Here is a 14,581-nt window from a genome sequence, read left to right on the forward strand (position 1 = left end):
TCCTTCTTTTATTATATTATCCAACAAACTGAAGAGATACAACCTACAATAGATCTGCTATAACACCCTCTTCGCTCTCAATCTCCTCTCTCTTCCTCACTCAGAATACAGATATATATAGACACAATACAATTCCCTCATATATAGTGAGGGGTTGCCTTCTAGGGCAAAAAACCCTAAATTAAACATAACTTCTACCGTCAGATCATCCGCCTAATGAACGGCCCAGATTGACTAGAAATTACTAGACTTTTACAAGGCAATTTTACATCTATTTTTAGCTTCGGGGGCGCTGCCTCTGAACCCCCGCCGGGGGACCGCTGGCCCCCAGACCCCCCAGCCGGAGGGGATTTACCTCCCCGGACCTCCGCCGGGGGGGAATAAGTCCCTCCCCACGTGGAGGGGTGTATAGTCTTCCTGGGGTATACATCCGGCTGAAACCTTTGAATACAGAAGATAATCAGACTCCACACCCAACATGATATCTAAAAGATATTGGAGTCTAAAGCTTAAAAACATCAAATCGAATGTTTGGGACCCTATTATTTTCTATCTCAAATGTTTCCTGTCTTACTAGCTGAAATTTCTTTCATTAGATGTGCATTTGAATATTTCATATTTTTTGAGTTATGTGTTTATTAGGATCTTTTTTCAACTATTTTCTTTAAATTTGGTTTTTCCTTTTACCTTCTCCATCTTTCTCATCGTGTATTTATTTTTTTTCCCTCAAATCATATCTATATTAACACAACCACATTAATAAATATGGTTAATATATGTGAATACGCATAATATCAACTACACACAACCTTATTAATTCTTTTCCCTCAAATCATATCTATATTAACATAACCACATTAATAAATATGGTTAATATATGGAAATCCCCATAATATCAACCACACACAACCTTATCAATTCTTTTCCCTCACATCATATCTATATTAACACAACAAACCACATTAATAAATATGGTTAATATATGTGAATACGCATAATATCAACTACACGCAACCTTATTAATTCTTTTCCCTCAAATCATATCTATATTAACACAACCACATTAATAAATATGGTTACTATATGGAAATCCCCATAAAATCAACCACACACAACCTTATTAATTCTTTTCCCTCAAATCATATCTATATTAACACAATCACATTAATAAATATGGTTAATATATGGGAATACGCATAATATCAATCACACACAACCTTATTAAAAAATCAAAAACAACTAAGAAAAGTTCAAATTTTAGAATATTAAACCCTAAAGGAAATCCAACAATGAATAAAACTAAGTGATTTTGAAGTATATGAACCAAAATGGACAATCTCACCATATTTTGATGAAAACGATGAAAATGTATTTATTTAATTAAATTGATAAGTAAGGCACAAAAAAATACCTATGATCATTTTGATGAAAACGATGAAAATGTATCTATTTAATTAAATTGATAAGTAAGGCAGAAAAAGATACCTATGATCATTTTCATTAAAAATGATAATATATGTAATAAAAGCCCATTCCTTAATTGCCACAAGACATGTAAGCAATAAATTCTTCATAAACTCGACCTCACATCATTTTTCATAAATTCTTCATAAACTCGACCTCACATCATTTTTCATAAACTTGATATCCAATTGAAACCATTATACCATATTAACTATTTCACTCCAATATTTCATTTATAAATACTATTAGTATATTAACCTTTCCATATTTGTATTTCAATTATAAATTATAAATTTTCAAAAAAATTACTCTTATACACATTATCCTTTATGTAAGATTTTATAAATTTGATGATCCACCACATTATATTATCTCTATTCTCAGTAATAATGAATAATGTTTAATTAAGTATTCAACTCCTGCCGTTATTTTTAAAATCCTAATACTGCCATTTGTGAACTTGTTATCTAATAAATTTATATAGAGCTTGTTATAATTGAGGGCTGTGTTAGAAAAAAGAAGATCATATGAGGGAATGATATTATGAAGTTGCATTCCAAACTTATAGCTTCACGATATCTGTATCCTTGCGCTTGTCTGCTGCAATTCACGATATCTGTATTCTTGCGCTTGTCTGCTGCAATGGACATGATATTCAATTGAATTTAAAAACTACTCAATGCAAATACCTAACAGTACTTGTCATTAACTTCTTTCTTGTCTTGGATCGTCCGGGGTGTCAAAGATTTTGTTGGTGCATGCAGCGTATAATCCACCACAGGGTTCTGAGAACTCACGAATAAATCGTGGGGCTGTCGGATTTCGATAATAAGGTATCGGTTGTTAATGATGTTCCGTGGGTAGTGTTATAAAAAGAGAAAAAGGATAAATATAAGAGGAGAAGAGCCGTCAGAATTCGCTCTTGGGGAAAAGCCATAGCTATGCGCTTAGGGAAAACTCCATAGCTACAATGTCAATTAGTTCTGTTTGATTGCTCAACTCTGTTATGCTTTTAATACACCATTTTTTTTACCTTGGTGAAAATTGGTCATTTTTGTCACAGAAAACAGGATATCTTATGAAACTCTGCGCTTCATTATGGAACTAATTTAATACGAGCAGGGTTCAAAAGTGCCCGTGTTTTTGCTGTAGTTTGGATACTTTCTTCTAATTAATTACATGTTTATTGTTAACAGAGGATTACAGATCCTGGAGCTTGTATTTAATAAGTAGAGAGATTGACAAAGCTTGATCTTTTCCTCCAAATGGCAATCAGAGACAACAGCTTTGCGCGCAATGCTGCTCCAACTACATCAATTACCTTCAGCAAACGACCTTTCATTGAGGATGCTGGACCTCGCAAAATGTGAAGGACTCTTACATTTCTCCTTTTCTCAAGATTTCTTTATTTAAAGATTGTTATAATATGGGATTACTTGATTGAGGCAATAGAGAGTTTCCGTTACAAGTCTGGCAATGTGTATTGAATATGGTAGCCACTGGTTATAAGCATTTCTGAGCATTTAGCCTCAGGCAGTGATTTTTTCTCACTACTTGCGTTTTGTCCATTTCAGTAAGAGTATTCATTTTACCACCATGTCTGGGCCAGAGATTGTCAAGGCTGCTGAGCTACATGTTTATGAAAGTAATCTTTTTGTACCGCCAGATCGACGACCATGTGATCATGGTATTCTAGATACTCGTTTGGTATGATATGAGTTTTTCTTTTCCATGTTTGTACTATTTTTAGCAACAGACAAACTCTGAGATCGGAATGACAAATCGTTAAAACGTAGTATGCAAACAACAAAAGCATTCAGTTATAATTATTTATTTGAGTCTTGGGTATTACCAATGCTCTGTTGGTGGCAAACGGCGTCTGAATTTATTTGTTATGATGGTTTTCAAATTTCACCACATTTTGAAGTACTTACTTCCCATGAAAAACCTATGTTTTGCAGAAGTCTTCAACAACCCTTTTCTAAGGTTTTTATGGAACTTGTAAATGTGTATATACATACATCTATCATGCTGTGTGAGCTACTAAATTAACATAGAGAGTAATATGGTAAAATGAAAGGAAGGAGGAGCATCTAAGTACATAATTCCCATCACTGAAAGTCAAAATCACTTAGAACAGGGAAATGGGCATATGTGTTTAAAAGGGTGTGGGTTTTGGAAATTATGCTTTCGGAATTTCAGGAAACAGCCAATAACGCAGTTACATATATGTACTGGAATATAGTCCCTGTTTCTTGGGCTTGAAGGTACAAAGATTACAAAATCAGGTATTCTAGTTCGGTTAAGCAGCTCTAGCCATTTTCTGGCAAATTTTCAAAATGCCCTGTAAGAAGGGCTAAACCAATGTCGATTCTTATTTCCTTTTACCTGAAAAAACTTTCAAAACTTTTAACAGAAACAGTAGTCTCGTCTCTTGTCTACTGACTGACACTGAAATATTATATCATGTGAAACAGTGAAAGTGAAATATTTTCCACATGAGAAATATATTTATATTCCATATGATGAATATACATGTTTGGATCCTCGAGGGACTACTCAGACTCAACAACAAGGCTCGAAGCTATTACAACAAAAGCTCATCATGTCACTTGCTGAGATTGAACCTGGGTTGAGAGGATAATAATCATTCCTCTTGCCCACCTGAGATAAACCCAATTGACAATATGAAAGTGAAATATATATGCTTAAATATCCTTTGCATAGTGTCAGTACAAAAATATCACAATTTCTTGGCTAGTTATTTTGAGGATTTCTTCTTCCTTTTCTCTTATTTTCTTTTATTTCCCAAAAGCAGAGACTGTATTATCATTTGCATCTTCCGAGGTTTCTGAAAATTCTAGATATTCATGATTTTATTCCAACATAATTGGACTTCCCTTTTTTTCAAAGTTCACAGTTTTATCCTCTTCCATGTTAGTTTTTTCTCTTTTTGAAGTTGCCTTTGGCAGTCTTCTTCTGAATTTTTTTCCAGATATGCTTCTTCTGTCACCTTCACCTTGTTCAAACTTCAAACTTGGATTTGGATTTGGATTATCATCTGGGTCCCAGGGGTTCTTGTCACCAACTTTGAGCCCATTAGGTTCATTCAGTTTGGAAATCTGGTTCTTGGGCCAGTGGGATTTCTTTTCCTTCCTTCTGGTCTCCTTTTTAAATATTATTTAATTAATACAGAACGTGTTTATATTTATAAGACTTTTTCTTATTAGGACAGCTATGCAATGATTTTAAATAAAAAATAATTTGAGTTATACCTAATTTGTTTATTACTTTCAGGGCCCGTCATACAAGACTGGAGAATGCACAACTTGCCACGGGAAATTTGCAGATTGCCCAGGCCATTTTGGTTATATAAAGCTTGCACTTCCTGTGTTTCATATTGGCTATTTCAAAAACATCATTAACCTTCTACAGTGTATTTGCAAGGTAATCGAGACTTTCTGATACATCAGGCCCATTAGGTGGACTTTATGTTCTAGCGTGTAGATGCTGAATTTTTCTTTTCCTGTGGATATTGAATGGGTCTATGCATGTTCAGAAAATGGGATTTTTGTTTTTGTTTTTCTTTGTATTGACAAAGTGGTGATATATTATAACAATGATTTTTTGTGCTTTTGTGTAGTCATGTGCGCGAATACTTTGTCCAGAAGATGAGCGCAGAGTGTTCCTTAGACGTATGCGAAATCCGAGAGCTGAGGTGTTGCAGAAGCGTGCGTTGTTGAAGAAAATAACTGAACGGTGTAAACGTGTCCACATTTGTACACACTGTGGAGATTATAATGGTTAGTTATTAGTTTATATTTGAGGCAACTTATGGGTTCTTTGTTTTGCATTTATAAGTTTTTCACTTAGAAAAAGATAGAGATCCACCATTTTATATCTGTTCAAAGCATATCTGTCCTTCAAATCTCATCTGTGTATGCATGAAAGTAGTTATGAGGAGTGTTGGTAAAATCGGCATCGGCAAAAAATCGGTGAGGGTCATGAAAACATCTTTTCGGAAACATCAGCTAAAAAATCGGCAAATAATCGGAAAACCGTGGAAAACATTAAAATATGCAAAATATATTCATTTTTTTTTTCAGAATTTTAAACATATAAAGCGAAAACAATAGATAAACACATTGGCACATAAATATGAAGAAACCATTGATATATATATGATGTAGTGGATGCCAAATAAAAATGATACATCAAAGGTGATAGTAAATCTTGTTGAACCCTGATGGTTGTTCAATCAAGGACTCAAATGTGGAGAACCAATACAAAATAACATCACATATATAAATGTATCTCATCATTATGAATTATATGTGATGAAATGTGTAACTAGGTTTGGTCTTCATAATGTTTATTGTAATCATGATTTTATGTATTTGATGAAAAGAGAAAAGGAAATTTATTATTTTCGTTCTTGATGCATGGGTTTCATGCTCAAGGTAAATTTATTTGTAGGTCAAGCACCCATTGAGTGCTTCTAGGTTTGTCATAGAATTATGAAGTCAAAAGAGTCATTGTCATACATGTAAGACCCCTTTGGGCATTTTGTATCTTGTAAAGATTTTTTTGTAAAGTTAAAAGTGTCATAAAGACCCTCCAAGGCCTTCTGAATCAAGTTGGCCTCAAGGACAACAATTCGACCTCCTAAGAAGCCTATATATAAGAAGGAACTTGACCTCATTTGGAGATAAGACAAGCAAGTTTAAACTCCAGAAGATAGAAGCTATATGACAGAAAGAAAAGGATGAAAATCAAGGATAAGAAGAAGAGAAAGATCGAAGTTTTGGACCTCTCTTCCTCTCTTGTGTTAGAGTTTTTGAAGTTGCTGGGCAAGTCGAAGTTGCAAAAAATGTTGTTGGGGAAGTCGAAATTGCAGAAGTTGCTGGGCAAGTCGAAGTTGCAGAAGAAATTGTTGGAAGGTTGAAGTTGCTGGAAGCTGCTAGGTCAAAGTAGTTGGAAAGAAAAGTTCTTCAAGAAGAAGTCTGACTTGGTCTTGGAGGGTCTTTGACAAGTTTCTTAGGTCTTGGAATTCGTCATTTGAACATTCTATAAGAAGAAAAGAATTCTCGTGGGTTTTCCTCTCAAGAGGAAATGTTTACAACCTACATTTTATGTCCTCTTGTATCAGTGATATTCATAGTTTGGTCGCTGTTTGATGATAAGAAAACTAATAATAATCAAGAGAAAGGAGAGGCTAATCAAGTTAAGTAAAAATACATCACAAGCAGTTATTGAAGTAAGAGAAATCACCTTTATCTAGCTAACCCTAGATTTCTCAACATGGTATCAGAGCGAAGGTGACTACAACAAGAAGAAGAGGTAGCTTGAAGATCACACCATTGAAGGAGGATACATAAGGGTCGGGCACAAGGAAATCATTAAGGAGGATCAAGAAGCACCATGGAGGAGTACTCATCTCAAGGATCATATCATCACAAAGAGAAGAAGACCTCAAGGACCCTACCTCCACTCAAAGAAAGAAGGACTCCACATTTGAAGCACCCTGGAAAGCCTCCACATTCTACATTATCATCCAAGCAAGGAAGAAGAAGCATTGCCGTCATTGTCAAAGAAATCAAGGTGATCTACCTCACATTGAAGCAAAGATCACACCTCAAACATCCTTGAAAAAGATCATCAAGGAAGCAACAACATCAAGAAGGCTTCAAGTTGAAGATATCATCACCTAGAAGCATCTTCACTTGACAAGTAAGTATCTTTATATCTATGTCTAAAAATCTACTATCAAAATGACTTCATTTTTGAAGGAGAGCAACAAGTTAGTTGGCTCATCAGACTACCTTGCATGGAGAAAGAGAATAGACTTGATCCTCATAGAGAATGAAGTTATTGAATATGTTAAGGGTTCATTCTCCCAACCATCTCAAGAGCAAGTTCAAGCATTATCGAAATATATGAAAGGGGAAATAAGGGCTCAAAGAATCCTCATAGAATCAATCAAGGATTCACTCATCCCCTATGTAGCAAAGATGGAGACATCGAAAGAAATCTATGAAAAGTTGGTAGAATTGTTTTCCGTAAGCACTGCAAGAGAAGTTATATCATTGAGAACCGAACTATACAAGATGAAGGTATCAAAGGAAGAAGGGGTAGCCTCATACCTTATGAGGGTATCTCAAATAAGAGATCAACTACAAGAGCTAGGAGAAATAATGTCTGATAAAGAAATGACCACCGTTGTGCTCAATGCACTACCTGATGAATGGGGCAACTTTGTGTCAAGTATTTATGGAAAGAAGGAAGCCACTCCATTCAATGAACTTTGTTCATTATGTAAGACTGAAGAAACTAGGTTGAAGGCAAAGAGTGATGTTGGATCAAATGAACAAATTCAAGCATGTGCCCATGGCCAGGAGAAAAGGAAAGTTTGGAAAGTTTGATCCTCGAAAAAAGAAGAAGATCGATATGTCGAAAATACAATGCTACGAGTGTAATGAATATGGGCACTTTAAAATGAATTGTCCCAAAATCAAGAAGTACAACAAGAAGAGAAAGGAAAGAAATGAAGTCCATGTTATCGAAGAAGTGGAAGAATCAGAAAAGAAGAAATCAACGGAGGAAGTGAAAGATCTTTTTTACTATGACTGAGATAATCTCCTTCACTTAATTCTTTTCAGTTATAGAAAACATCATAAGTATGATAGGATGCATTATAGCAATATAAAGATGACATCATCATAGAAGCATGGAAGGATAGCTAAAGAAGAAAGTCTACATGGTAGTAGTGGTCATCCTAATAGAAATGAAGTAGCTCATGGCATCTCCATTGGAAGCATATAAGGACAACCAAGGCACAATCTATATGGTTGGAAGAAAGTCATCTAGCAAGATAGAAGATAAAGAGATCATCATACATCATCATCATTACAAAGGAGCATTTGTAGAATGAGGATCATTAAGATCCTCCATTGGAACCTTTGTTAGAAGATTCACCTCTACTTAAGAAGAAGCAAGTGTCTCGCAGATGGTCTACATTCCACATTATGTGGGATCTACAAGTTAAAAGTATGATTGTATGATGAAAAAGAAGTGCAGCATGTCAAGTTGGTTGATGTACCTAAAGCTTCAAACAAGGAAAGGAAGTTGCCCAAGGAAGTCTAGATGACCAAAAGAAGGAAGAGGTATGTATATATATTTGATGGATAAAGTAATGTCATCATATGGTTGCAGATAGAATGGTTGAATGCTCTATATCATGAGCATGATCGAAGACGAAGGATCTCTTCCATTAGAATGAAGCATGAAGGCATGTAGATAATGTGCCTTGAACTCTTCTACATATTGATAAGATAAAATCAACATAATATAGAAGTTCCTAGGGAAGCAATATGTGAAGAAAGGAAGAAGAGTTTGTGAAAGATGCAACTATTGTCACGTAAGATAAGTAATCAACATCCGATAACTAGAAGAATTATCTATAACATCTCCATGGAATAAGAAGGTATGAATACCCTGATATGTATACTACAAAAGAAGAATCTTGGTAATGAATGTCTTGGAGATGGATTCATACATGTGCAGGATGGTGATGTTGCAAGAAGCTGATTTCATGACGAAAGGCCATCATGAAAAGGTAACTTTGATTTACTGTTCATTTTGATTTTTGAGTAATCATCTAGTTGGGTTGAAACAGGGCTACCAAAAGAGAGTTGTAGATGTCACCTACAACTAGTACTCATGAGATTGGATGGAAGATCTTGAAAGAAACATGACTTGGAAAAGGTAGCTGTATGAAGGATAACCAGATGTGAACTAGAAGATCACTTTCTGATGAAGAGAAGGATGACATGACTATTGATCAACACTATGGTTCATTGAAGGAAAGTGATGGAGAAGATGGCTGATGCCCTACGAAGAAGATCTAGAAGAAGAAGGCTCAAGGATGAAGAAGTTGAAGTTCATGACATCGAAAGAGGAGCCATACAAGCAATTGATAGTACTGTGATCTCCAACGTAAAGCAGATAACTGTTGTTGGAATCAAGTCCCTAGCTGAAAGGAAGCTTGGGCAAGTCCCTGATTAAGAGGGAGCTTGGGTATATTCCTTTTATAGGAATGATTGGATCCTCCCTGGTTAAGAGGGAGTGATAGATATGGTTCTCTACTTCATGTGTCATGCACTAGACCAGGACTAACAACCGTAAGTCTTAGTGAAGGCCATGAGGGAGAGATGGACACATCATTCTTGTCTTCATGTTATGAAGAAAGAATGGAGGATTGGGTAAGCATTTGGTTTCTGATACTCTTTGAGGATGTGGTAGGGCATCCAATAGGTAAGAGTAGTCGAAGAGGAAATTCCTTGAGGATGTGTTATTCTAAGATAGAAATGGTCCTAAAAGGACATACCTTGTGAAAATTTGGATGGGGTATGTGTCTTGAGAGACAATGATGATGGTGTCTATTAGTCATTGTCTCACCAACATTGTGCTATGATCTTGTGGAGAGATAGATTTGTTAGTCAAGGCCTTGCTATGTGACAATGCTGATTGGTATGATGAGATGCAATGAGATAAGCTGAAATAATAACTTATGAGATGGCTTACCAATCCGACTCTTCTTATGAGAATTCTTCAGTATGAGAATGTCCAAGTACCGTGTCAAATGGGAAAAGGCATCCCCAACATATTCTTTGAGTTTTGGAAATCCAAGATAAGAATAGTCTTGGAAGGACATACCTGGTGAACATCCGGATGGGGTATGTGCCTTGAGATGCTATGGTGGTGTCCATATGTATGCCTCCTAGCATTATGCTCTAATCTTGTGGAGAGTTAGAGCTTGTCAAGTCAAGGCCTTACTATGTTGTAATTTGACAATGTTGGTTATGATGTTAAAAGTCTTATCAATTGGACTCTTCTTATAAGAATATTTCAATTTGAGAGTATCCTTGCACTGGTTGTGGAATTATGAATACCTCCCTAGTTAAGAGGGAGTGCTGGAAAATGTAACTAGGTTCGGTCTTCATAATGATCTTTGTACTTATGTAATTGTATATTTTATGTAAAAGCAAAAAGAAGAAAAATAATAATAATAATTATTATTTTTATTAGTTAAGCATGTTCTTCATGCTTCTAGGATTTGTTGAGTCAAAGTCCTATTTGGACTTCTTGTAAAGAAAAAGAGAATAATTTTCTAGATGTAATTTTGGGTCAAAATTCCCTCTAGAAGCCAAGTCGGCTCTATCTATCAAGTTGGCCATGCCCCAGAAGACATGTTTGTTCGAACCCCTCTGGATAATATAAACATAGGGGAGTTGGAGCTCATTTGCATACACAATTTCACATGAATGGATTTGAAATATTACAGAAAGGAATAACGAAGAAGAAGAGGGCCGAAGTCTGAAATTGAAGAAGGGTTTCTCTTGAAGTTTGATTTGTCGAAAGTTCTGCCTCATCACATCTCATGTTGGAGATTTTTTGTTGGTATTTTGTTGTTGATGAGTTGGCTGTGCAGAAGGAGGGTTTGAATTGGCATCTAGATGTTTTGAGTCTGTTTATGATTATGGGTCTTGGTTATCTCACTTTGAACTGATTCAATAAGAAGAATTTTTTTTGGGTTTTCCCCTTGGAGGGGTTTTTCCTTGGCTTGGAGCCTATATGTTGTGTTCATTGTTCTCTTGTGATCTTCATGTTTATAATTTGATAATTGTTTGATGAAAGAAACATAATAGATATTAATAAGAAGCCAACAAAATTCACAAGTAGTTATCAAAGAAAAAGAAATCTAATCTAATTTGCAAGCTTCCCTATTTCTCAACACTTGGCACCCACAAGAATAATTAAAGGCTACTGGTTTATAGATCTACCAGGATCTCCTTGTGGATTTGTGTTAAAATTGGCAACTAGGGCCAAACTCCATGTGGGTCATCTTATTTATCACAGTTGATATTTTTCTTGGACTCCTCTCATTGAGAGGTGTAGGATTGATCTAAAGATCATCTGATTCCGATAAGTATTCATGGAGATATGAATTTATTTGTGTTATGGGACAATTCGTCAAGGTCGGCCGACAACCAAACAACCCCCATGTGTGCTCAATGTTTTAGTATAAAGGAGGTGACTTGATAGCCATTTACACACACACTTCACTCTTGATTTCTCTCCACTTGTTTTGGGCTTTAGTGGAAGAGTAGTCTAAGAGGAGGAAGCCCTAGACGCAGGAGGAAAGGAGGCTAAACAAGCTGCCCTAGCCGCAGTCCTAAAGAGGATGCTCTAGTCACAGTTCAAGGGAGGAGATCCCTACTTCTATACGCTTCCCAACCTGCCCTATACGCTGCCTAAAGGAGAGATATAGCATAGTGAAGAAGGCCTATTCACGCTGCCCAAATACACAGGTCTATCCTGCCCTAGCCACAGTAAGGAAGACAGGCCAACGAGGGTTTGAAGGGATGTTTTCAGGTGACCGAGTGCTGGAAGGAGGGCCGAAGTACCTTGCTGGAGGGCCACCATAATTAGGGACTGTTCTGGGCAAGAAAACACATGGATATTCTCTTGTAACAGGTTGAGTAAAGGGACCTTCCTGTTGTGATTAGGCCGCAGGCCTGTAGGTACTATTTTGAGGGTCAAACATCCCTATACAAGGAGTTGTAGGTGCCTCCTCAAACAACGAGATCACTTAACTTGGAGAGGAGAGGAGGCCGCATAATTTAAGGTGTGTTTTGGGCATGATTGTTGGGTTGTTGTAGGTTACAGTGGGAGCCCTAACCAGTGACCAAAACACTGCCCATAAATAGAAGTGCAAAAGTATGTATTCTTCTCCATTAGTAACTTGTGTTGGGCCATTGTTTTGACTTGTTTTGGATCAGTTTGATAGGAGAGGTCTCTTCAGATATCTTGATGAGAAGAAGCTCCTATAACACACAAATCAGCATTGTACATGTTGATGACAACCTTGTGTGTATCCTAAGACTATGGATCATAGTCTATCTTGTTGCTGGGCTAGGCCATAGTAGTAGCTAAGGCAGTGTGACAGAATGACTAAAGCAGTGTGGCAGCATGACATAAGTAACAATGTAGCATGGTGTTGATTGATGCAGCACTTGTACATGGTGCAACAATGGCACATGGGACAACAAGTACATGGTGCAACAATGGTACATGATGCAACATTGGTACAACAATGGGAGCTGCAAGTACAATGCAACATAGTGCTATGAAGAGCTCAACAGTACAATGATGGGTACAGTCATGATTAGTGAAGCATGATGAGATGCAGCATAGTGATGATGGGTGCAACATAGTAAGGTGTAGCATGATGATGAGGAGCAGCACAATGATAGGTGCAGCATGGTGATGGAGTCACCTTGGAGAATCAGTTGAAGCAACATGTCTTCAACTGATTTCAGCTACCTCATGTATCATCTTCTTAGAGATGATCTATGCTCTTATTTAGATAAGTCAAAGTGTTGACTTCTGTTGTATATGTACTATCTCTCTCTCTCTTTGTGTTGAACTATTGGAGAACATATAAGAAGAATTGATCAAGGGTTTCCCCACATTGGGGTTTGTCCCTGGCTAGCGCCACATCTTGTGTCCTCTTGTCTTGGCTTGTCTTCTGCGATTTATGTTTATGTTCTATTTGCAATTTACTATTATGCTGACGTGATTGCTAATCTGGAAAAGATATTGAGCTAACTGTGAAAATTGAAATAAATTGCTCTAAGCATAGAACATACCTAAAATTAACAATTTGTGTTTTGGTCTTTTGAAACATCCACAATATTAATTTTTTGATTTGTATGGTCTCCTTCTTTCCCTTTGAAGCGTGACCTTTGCCAATCCCTTACTATTGGATGCAAACTAATGACATTGTCCTTCATACCACTATCTGCGACAACTGTTGTACTACCACTCTGTAATCAAGTTTTCTTGTACTTCGTATGATTTTGTGTGAAAATTTTACCACTGAAATTCTATTGTACCAACTGGAATTAATTCTTCTAATTGTTAATTAATTTAGCAGTTTGTTGCTATGGCAACAACGAAATAATCACACTGCAATCTTCACAAATAAAAATACCGCGGAAGATAAACTAGAAACTGAGAAAATACTGGCACACATATACAAATGTATGACATAGTTATTTTGGATTACAGTCCTCGGAAAAACCCAACTTGGAAAAACCGGTGCAACAGTTGAGGGTTTTATTATTAAGCAGCAGTGAAAAATTATGTATACAATAAATATCGCCAAATTGGTGAATCTATTGAAGAGAAATATTGGCAAAAATTCTCTGAGGGAAATTACCCTCTCTTCGAGCAATCTCGACACTGTCTGACCTTTGAAAAGCTAGCTGTCCAACCAGCTTTGTGCAGGCCCTGCGTCACCCTAGTGCAAACCCTCTCATGCTTTGTCGGAATCAGCTGCCAATCTAGCCGTCTTGCCTGCTGCTAACTGAGAAACTGTGTCTCTAGCACTCTGGAAAATATTCCCAGCCTTTGGAACTGAGAACAAGCTTCTCTTTAGCGAAATCGAATTTCCCTCTTGAGGCTCTTCCTTGCCTCTGCTCAACCTCCTAGAGAAAATTTCAACCTCCTCTTTCTGACTCTTCGGAACTCAAAAACTTCCTCCACACTCACTTTCTCTGCCCCTCTCTAGCTTGAACTCTTCCGACAACTGCTGTTGCTCTTTGGAGAAATTGAACTGCCCAAGGAAATTGATCTCAAGTGTTGTCCTCCATCTACCCATCGATTTCTTATAATCTCACCCTGGGACTCCAATGGCCAACATTAAAACTTAATTAATGATTGAGATTATTTCCTAGTCGATCCTTGTGAGATTCTAGAGAAATCTCACCTTCCTCAATTAATTATTGTTAAGTAATCATTTTCCCCAAGTTAGACTTGGGAAAAATTTAATTACTGATTAATTAACTTAATTAAGGCATTTATAGGTGGATTTTCCTGAAACCTTTTCTGGGTTATGGAGTCCCAGTGTTTCTTAGCCTCTTTGACGACTGTCAAGACGAGAACACCATCTGATGCTACAAAAACTAACATTTTGTACAACTAATCTGATATACTCATGTGCTGCCTCTTTGGTGATGGTTTTGTTGTTGTACCATGCGCCGCTGTCACTGTT

At 36.7% G+C, this 14,581-nt stretch overlaps 1 protein-coding gene across 1 annotated transcript in view; it reads left to right on the top strand.

Annotated features, from left to right (window-relative positions):
* Positions 1-2,312: 2,312 nt before the first annotated feature.
* The window catches only part of LOC149202517 (uncharacterized), a 75,078-nt gene continuing 62,809 nt past the window's right edge, over positions 2,313-14,581 (top strand). Inside the window, exons 1-5 of the mRNA XM_089401615.1 lie at positions 2,313-2,444; positions 2,661-2,830; positions 3,039-3,171; positions 4,762-4,911; positions 5,108-5,267. Of these exons, the coding sequence (XP_089257741.1) occupies positions 2,730-2,830; positions 3,039-3,171; positions 4,762-4,911; positions 5,108-5,267 (544 nt within the window). The 5' untranslated portion in view covers positions 2,313-2,444; positions 2,661-2,729. The remainder of the gene's footprint in view (positions 2,445-2,660; positions 2,831-3,038; positions 3,172-4,761; positions 4,912-5,107; positions 5,268-14,581) is intronic.

Source organism: Pinus tabuliformis, chromosome 2_1 (assembly GCF_031772625.1).
Source record: "Pinus tabuliformis cultivar Carrire ecotype Pingquan chromosome 2_1, CPIR1, whole genome shotgun sequence".
Lineage (NCBI taxonomy): Eukaryota > Viridiplantae > Streptophyta > Pinopsida > Pinales > Pinaceae > Pinus > Pinus tabuliformis.